The sequence below is a fragment of the Stylophora pistillata genome, chromosome 2 (genome assembly GCF_964205215.1).
Source record: "Stylophora pistillata chromosome 2, jaStyPist1.2, whole genome shotgun sequence".
NCBI lineage: Eukaryota > Metazoa > Cnidaria > Anthozoa > Scleractinia > Pocilloporidae > Stylophora > Stylophora pistillata.
The window spans coordinates 37,799,878-37,808,262 of record NC_142520.1 but is presented as its reverse complement, the minus strand read 5'-3'; the positions used below and the strand labels follow the sequence as shown (position 1 = coordinate 37,808,262).

The window sequence follows — 8,385 nt, the reverse complement described above, 5'->3', positions numbered from 1 at the left end:
CTCTGCCACAGATCTGTTTTGTTATTGGCTGGACTGACTACTCCGCCTTTAAGTTGCAGGTATTCGCGCTTACTCTCGATTCCTCTGTATCTTCTGATATTGTTTGCATAAGCTATCAACTTATCGGAAAATTGAGAAAACTCACACCGATAGCAACAATAATGCAGAATTAATAAGCGACAGTGGCTAAACACAACTTTTAACACAGTTCTGGAATACCTTTTCCACTTCACGTTTATCCTGTGTAACTGTTTCATTATGCTGCAGCGAAAGGTGTGTAGAGATTAGATTTAAAAAGTTTTTTTAGTTTTTTGGTGATGTTTATTTTCCTACTGTACACCATGTGTACATACTTTTTTTCCAATAGAAATCTTTCATGCATTACTTAAGCACGTATATTTCCACCCTTAAACAGGGATGGTTATGGTGTGAGACAGGATAAAACCGAACGTATCTGGCTTTGAAGTCAGTTCTAAGTGAATGCCTCACGATGCTTGTTCTATCTGAGTTTCCTTGAAAGACCTAGAATAAAGAAAACCGAAAAAAAAAAAAGAAAGAAACTGAGCACCTTGTTGTAGTCCACCAATTCTAAATTCCATTTAAACAAGGAGGTACTTGTAGGTGAAGGAGGGGAGGGAGGGGATGGAGGGGGTATCTGACCATGTCTCAACAGCTCACATCATTAACATAATGTTGTGCTTTTTTGTTGCGGCCGGAATTTTCTAAACGGAGTAAAATTTACTGTCACTTTTCTTGTTTTCATCGCTCGTTTATACACCCTCCTATACTCATAGAAAATGTTAAAGATGGCACGAATTCCTTAGCTTTATATCTGCTTGCAAACTATCCGTATTCGCCACAAACTCTTTGATTTTTCCTAAAAAATGTAAATTGTAGTGCTTTCCAAACCTTTTAGACATGTGGTTCTTTTTTAATGCATTTAACAGATGGCTATTTTGTTTCTCCAGCTGTGCAATATTTCTGGTTCACTGGTCACAAGACTTTCTGTCCTACCGTAAAATAACCATATGCATACTGTACTCGTGAATTACAACAATTCACACTCTTGCTTGCAGCGATACAATGTTGTAACTCACTCACGTTATTCACGGACCAATTGGAGTCCCCTTGCCCTATAACCATCACTAATAGTTGTTGATCAAATCAACTCTTTCTTTACTGGTACTTCCAAACCTTTGTTTTATTCGTCTCCTCGTAAGTGTTCCAAGTCAAACCGTCAATGGATAGGCGCAGTTTATAGCTGGTGGTCCATTCCGGAAATCGCACTTCTCCTTGAGTAGCCACAGCACAAACAGACAGCACTGAACCCATATCTACTTGAAGGTAGTCGGTTCTATTAAATTTATTCCTAGGACACCACCCTCCCCGTCCTCTGGTTTCACTCAGTCGGCCGAAGTATGAAGCATAAGAATCATCATACACACTGCTTGCTGTCATTCTGGCATCTGGAATTGTGTTGCGGTCTGCCACACCAACAGGCCCACATGTGTTTCCTTTTCTATCTGGAAAAGTATGATATGATAAGTATACACTTTGGGCACGTATGGTATTACTTTTCTCTCGAATGTGATCGTTCACAAATGTAATACATTAACTACCTGTACAATTGCGTCCATTTCCAGTACATTCGGGCTTACAAGTACAAACGTACGATCCGTTGCCGTTCGCGTAGGTAGCATTCAGGTGACAAGAGTGATTTCCTTTACATTCGTCAATACTTGAGACACCACAAATATATTTTGCACTTTTTTCATTTTTGTTGCTTTAAAGTGGATAAAGAATCTCAGTCGTGCGATGCTATTAATCATTGCAAAGGATAAAACAACGGTTCTCCTTTTTGTGTTTTACGAGTTAGATATTGTAAACGAACATTTCATCACAATTATTTTTAGCCCACCACTATAATGGCTCTGAAACAGGCAAAATGTAGAACATGGTGAACCCTTGCATAAACATGCATGGGTAAGGCTGCTTAAAATGTAGCACGTAGCACTTAATAGGATAATAGTTCCTGCTAACGATGCTTTGTTTAATGCTAAGGCTACTATGATGTAGCGTGCGATCGAAGTCATATTTCTGATTCATTATTCGCTCGCACCTTGGCATGACTGTCCATCTCCGATGTATTCTTCCCTGCAGGTGCAGTTGTGGGAACCGTCAGTGTTGGTACAGTTCGCATTGACGTCACAGAGATGGTCTCCGTTACTGCACTCGTCGATATCTGAAAGTAAAAGAGATGTCGGGGCAATTCAATAGAAGCAATAAAGCCCAAAAAAAAAACAAACAAACAAAGGAATAAACGAACAAAAGTATATCGCTGAAAAGTATATCAGCCGTGATATAAAAAAAAAATAGGCGACTTCGGTGAGTTTCGTAAAATAAACGCTAGCTAGAGAAGTGTCCACATGACTTGCCATTGGTATATTGCCATTTTCATCTAATAGATGGAACAGCATTCAAAAATTCAAGAAGTAACATTTACTAAGACGATAGTTATTATATAGTTTCGGCTTGTGAGGATAATCTGAATTACCTTCGCATGACCATCCATCTCCACTGTATCCATCCTTGCATGTGCAATTATAAGAGCCCTTAGTGTTGGTACAGTTGGCTTTCATATCACAAGCATCGCTTCCATTACCGCATTCATCGATATCTGTAAGTATTAGGAATGTCAACGTAACTGTTTGGACAAATAAATATCGTGGATGACTAGGAATTAAGTTGAGCAACCCAGTTTTTCTTTTTTTTTTTCTTTTTTTTTTTAATCTCTATTGCCTTTGTGCGAAAAGAATTGAGTATTTTACCTCGAGATGACGGTAAGTTTTCTACATCAGATGAAAAGGAAGTTGTTCACAGGGACTGACGAGGAGAATAGCGAGGTTTGGTAGTCTTCATTGAGGTCGGGTTTTATACACTCTCATCGTCTCATGTTGATCTCGAAATTTGCGTAGCTAAGCATTTCTATAGCTGACATTCCTTTGTCGATCAGCTGGTTAAGTTTGCTCTCATAATCTATACTATCAGTCACTGACTCGTCATTTGCTTTGGACTTCAGGTCCAGCATTTTATTGAGCATTTTGGTGACCTCAATGACACCTTTGATCAACATGCCTTGGGCTGTTTGTACCCTCGAGTCAAAGGACCTCGTGTTCGGCCTCAGTCTGTTCCAAATAAGCTCGTCCACTTTGGTGACGACCAAACTTTCGCAGTTTTGTGGTTGGAGGATTTTTTCCCCTTCTCCTTTGAGCTTTGATTCTTCAGGTTTTTTCAATTTCAACATGAGTCCGTTCACGATTGTAGCAAGTTTTTCGTTAACAGCAACGTCGGTCGGCTCTGTCTTTGTGAGGCGTTGAGCAATTGCGTCGAATACATCACATTTTTTATCTACGTTTTTCGACCGTTTTGCAGCGGTTTCTGTCACATCGTCTGACAAGACAGATATTTTTGATGGGGAGGCAACTCTTTGGCGTTTTGGCCGAGGCTCGTCGCACCGAGGGCGATCGTTAGTTTTGTCGCTATTGTTATTGTCACTCTTACTCCTGTGATCTCCCTCGGAGCTCGCCAACAGATTATTTTCCTCTGTGGACCAAGTTCTTTCAATAGTATTTTGCAGTTTTTCAAACTGCTGAGTCAAAGTTGTTTGGAGAGTAAGCATAGAATTCGTTAGCATACTGCCAAATATTGACAGCTCACTCTGTTGTGTTATGTCATTTTCGGGCGCGTTTTCCGACAAACCGTTTGAAGTAGTGTTTTCTACACCACTAGTACCCTCTGACCTGGGAACCTCGTTCCCGCCATGAGGGAGCTTCTTGCCTTCTTTTTAGAAGAGCTTTTTAAGGCGTAATCCTCAATATGTTCAATATTTGACATTTTTTCACGCCTGATTCGAACGTTCGTGACCAATCTTGCTGGCAAGCTAACGTGCACTGATCTCGCGCATGCGCGTTGCAATCTCACATGGTCCTTAAATGTGGTGATTTAGAAGAATTGCCGCTGTTAAGAATTTCTTATGTGCAGCCCAGGCTCTTCTTAGTCCCATAACAAACGAGTGAGATAGGTGAGTCCTAGATCATCAAATCTATCTTAAAAACACGTGAGGATTGAATAAAACTTTTACAGCTGTTGTGCATGATGTGCAGAGTTTTTATGATTTTCAGCGTTGATAAAAAAGCATTCAGTCATCCATTAAGCAATTATTCTACTAGACCATCATCTTCCGAATCATATCAGGTTACCATTTATGGTGCATTAATTTGGTCAGTCAGCCAAGTGGCCCATCAGGCCGGTGCTTAACCTCGGTGTCTGTAACATGAAGCGACTAGGAGTATTTCTACTCCCCCTTGGATGGGATGCTAGACTATCGCAGGGTTACCCCCCCCCTCCAGCATTAAATTTGCCAGTAGCCATTTTTAATTAAACACCTGGGCGAAGAGAGGCACTGTGAGAGTAAAGTGTCTAGCCTAAGAACACAACACAATGTCTCCGGCCGGGGCTCGAACCCGGACCACTCTATCCGGAGTCGAGCGCACCAACTATGAGGCCACCGCGCCTCCAACAATTTCGCCCAGTTCAAAAGGTTTTATCGCGCTGATACGACAAAGCATCGTGTTCTGGATAGGAGAGTTCAAATCCATTGCTCTACTTTTCCACTGAATGCCTGAAATAGACTGGTCCTAATGGAGGTGGCTTGAGTTCTTATTGATATCAAAAGACTCCACCTAGGGATATCTAGAGAATAATACATGAGTGCACCCGAGGCTGCAACTTGAAAAAGGCAGGACGATCTTTAAAAAAGAAAACGAATTTTACAAGTAACGGAGCTGGTTACAGCTCCTTCCTGTTCACCCTAAACAAGACACAATACCCAGAAATTAGAAAAAGAAAAAGAAATTTGAGATTGCGCCGCTACCCCCCTTTTCCTCGGCATTAGGTCACTGTTAACAAGTGAAATAAGTACAGCCGACTTTGAAACTTAAACCATCCACTGTGTTGCGATTAATTACAAAATTAATTTCTATCAATTCAATTCTTACCCACATCACAATCGTAGCCAGTAAATCCAGACGCACATAAACATCGAAATCGTTGTCTTGTAAATCCCGAGTGGCAGGTGCCGTTGTTTTTGCATGGAGATTGAGCGCAAAAGTTCTTAAAAAGAAAAAAAATGGGATGTCACAGGTAGTTGCCCAGAGAACTTGAGCGCACAAAAAAAAAAAAATCGGGAAGGGGCGTCTTTAGACAGGAATTAAAGAGTACAGTGTCGTTCCAACGAACAGCACTTAGTAACCCCAGTCATAGGTCGACTATATCGTTATATCCATCGTTGTGATCTTCTCCTGAGCCATGAAATGGATTTAATTATTTCGATTAAATTTAAACGTAGTATATTCAAGCTTCGAAAAACCAATTGAATAAAAAATTTTGCGGTAATGCCTTAAAATGACCCATTTATTTTTGCCTACGAGAATTATCATGTAAGAGGCATGGTTGTGCTTTCTTTATTAAAACAAAGAAAGCGATCAATTGCCCGTTTACTCAAGACCGGTGACGCATGGTTCTAAACTGACAAATTACATACTTTTGTTAATAGAGTTGGGTGTCCACAAGGCACTCAAAGGATTTTTGTTCTTGGTAACTGCTTATTTATAAAAGCACTTGCCTAAAATTGTTTAAAAATAACAAATAATGGACGAAAGTACCCCTCTGCTCTCATGAATCGCTAGAAGAGAGAGAGGTGCAATTAACACCTCGTCCATGTACCTCAGTTCCATGGTACACATAGTTCGCTGCCTCCACCAGATCTTTATCATGCTCTTTAGCCGTTGAGTTATTCAGTTCACAGTTGTGTTCTTCTGCTCCATTTTCTCCAAAATAAAAGTTAACACTGACGCAGTCATAGTCCAGGTAGCAACGGTATTCACACGTGTCCCTGTCAATCACACTAGTATTTCTTACGGTGTGGTTAACAAGACGTTTTCCCACAAAGAACAGAGTCGGTGGAAATGCTAATATACGGCATTGATCTAAAAATTGAAATCATTAAATGTTAAATAGCGACATGGGTCATGAATTCTAAGGGTCGCAGCCGTTGTTAATTAAACTCGCTTTTCGAGCGCTTGGGACTTATATTGATAAGTATGACATACTCAGTAAAATGCCAACATCAAATTATATAAATTCTTTAGTTTTTTCGAGCCAAATAGATCTCTAGAAAAGGATCGTATGACCTCCAAAAGACGGAAAATGTATTTTTTATTTCTTTTATATAAATGCAAATCATTTTCATGATCACCTCTGCTGCCCCAGCTTATATTCATCAAAGTATTTTTTTTCATCTAATTACTTTTTGCGGGACACCTGAAACACATAGTTTCACAGTTGTTAAAAATGATACCGAAAATTGAAAAAGTGTAACTTTGACGAGCCCAAATTCCGAAGAAAATTTGTCCTCAGAAAACTCAATACTTGCCATTAATGTTCAAAGATAAAAGAGGCAAGAAGTTTCAATTATGAACTTTCAACTTGTGTACATTTTTTAAAATCACATTTTCCTCGCCTAGACGAAAATAGCTTTGGGGCTAAAAATATCTAATTCCTAAACGCGATACGAGTTATGGCCGTAACAAGGATTATTTGAGCATTGTTGATTTACTTATTTTTTTTCTTAAAATCTTTCAGAATTTTTAACTCAAAGCTACACATTCTCGTCATAAATTCTAGCAAATCAAAGGCTCTGTGAGCCAACTTGTGAATTGGAAAAACCATACAATGTCGTCAATAGAAAGTGATGTTTGATTTCCACACTAGGGTATGAATCGTTCTAAGAAGTGTTGGACTGGTAAATGAACGTTTTGAGGAATATGATGTAAAATTAATTTAGGCCTCAAAGACAGAAAATATGGTCTGGGTAGGAGTTAGTATAAGACAATCACTGTTCCAGATTTAACTGTAAAGGTTTGTGGAAAGAAAGTTCAAAATGGCGCTGTTTTGTTTATCGAAAGACTATCGTTGCAATATTAAGCTTGGTATTTACTTGCGATATAAGTAAGGGTTATCGGCCTTCAGCTCGTGGTTATGTGATTTATTTCCCTCGTGCGTTGCCCGAGGGAAACGCACGAGGGGAATAAATCACATAACCACGAGCTGAAGGCCGATAAATGGCATTTTTTACATGTGCAAGGATTCCTCAAGGGATGCAATAATACACTGAAGAAAAATGGCTCTATTTTTCATGTTTGTTTTGTTTTTTAACACTCCATGCTGGCATTAGTGGGATTCACAGGTTTCTCGGCTTTTTAATTATATGTTAGTTTTTTAAAGTCGCATTTCGAATTAGTTGGTCGTCTTGTTCGTAGTGAATGCTGGGAACAGGCTAGCAATGTTGAGCGATTCAGAGTCAGAACTGTTTGTTACTCAAAGCAGTTTTAGTGGCGGCACCTCAATTGAGGTCTCGGAAAACAACTTTGAATCTTTATTTGCGGGTGCAGACAACGAGAAAGCAGTTGACAGTTTTAATTTACGCACCGAGAATCTTTTGACCGACCGATTCCCCCCGAAAAGAACAAAGGAATTCGAGTTTATGTAAAAATAAGCATGGGGATAAGTATACAAAAGCTTATACCCTGGATGGGACGCTCGGACATAAGAATAAGCATGTATGCATAAGATTATCACATGCTTTCGTTCTTTTTATGCTTATGCTGTCTCGTGAGTCATTCTGTAGATGGCCTTGTGGCACTGCCACAATCATAGTAATTTTCCCTGTAACGAAGGAGAGGTTGGATCAAATCCGCAGCGCGAAAGTAAATTCAGTTCGTTTTGCTTAACTGCGCATAACCGCCCGAACCGCGCGATTTGCTCGCCCGAGAACGCTTCCCTCCTACCTCCCCTACTAAGAAAAATTTTGTCTCCAAACTTACTCCATAGTTTGGAGATCAATAAACAAATCAGAATCCGTCGTTTGCGCATATATTTTCATAACCTTAGGGGTACTAGAGGGTCATTATTCTGTGCGTTCATACTAAAATGATCAAATTTGAAAATATGGCGTCTGCCCGGCCGACCTTCAAAATTTTCCAGTGGGATTTTTCGTTCCTTTGCCATCGAGTTAGATCTTGGGGAACTGAGAATATAAAGTAGCAATGCTGTAGAATACTCTCCTTGGAAAATAATGGATTTCAAGGTCTTAAAGGTGACAGAATAAGCTCTCGAGTCAACGACAGCACGATTCTCTAAAGCGATGCGAATTGTGGACGTAGACTGGAAACCGAACTTTCGGACTTCAAGCAGGGCCTAGCGACAATTTGACGATTCCATGACCCGGTAAATATTATGTTCGAGAAACAACGTGTTCATAAAGTA

General features: G+C 39.8%; 1 protein-coding gene across 1 annotated transcript in view; it reads right to left on the bottom strand.

Annotated features, from left to right (window-relative positions):
- Positions 1-360: 360 nt before the first annotated feature.
- Positions 361-8,385, bottom strand: part of LOC148739348 (uncharacterized) — a 158,837-nt gene continuing 150,812 nt past the window's right edge. The window contains exons 15-19 of the mRNA XM_088751146.1: positions 2,555-2,677; positions 2,122-2,242; positions 1,626-1,741; positions 1,195-1,523; positions 361-522 (exon numbers count right to left, since the gene is read on the bottom strand). Coding sequence (XP_088607272.1) covers positions 382-522; positions 1,195-1,523; positions 1,626-1,741; positions 2,122-2,242; positions 2,555-2,677 — 830 coding nt within the window. The 3' untranslated portion in view covers positions 361-381. The remainder of the gene's footprint in view (positions 523-1,194; positions 1,524-1,625; positions 1,742-2,121; positions 2,243-2,554; positions 2,678-8,385) is intronic.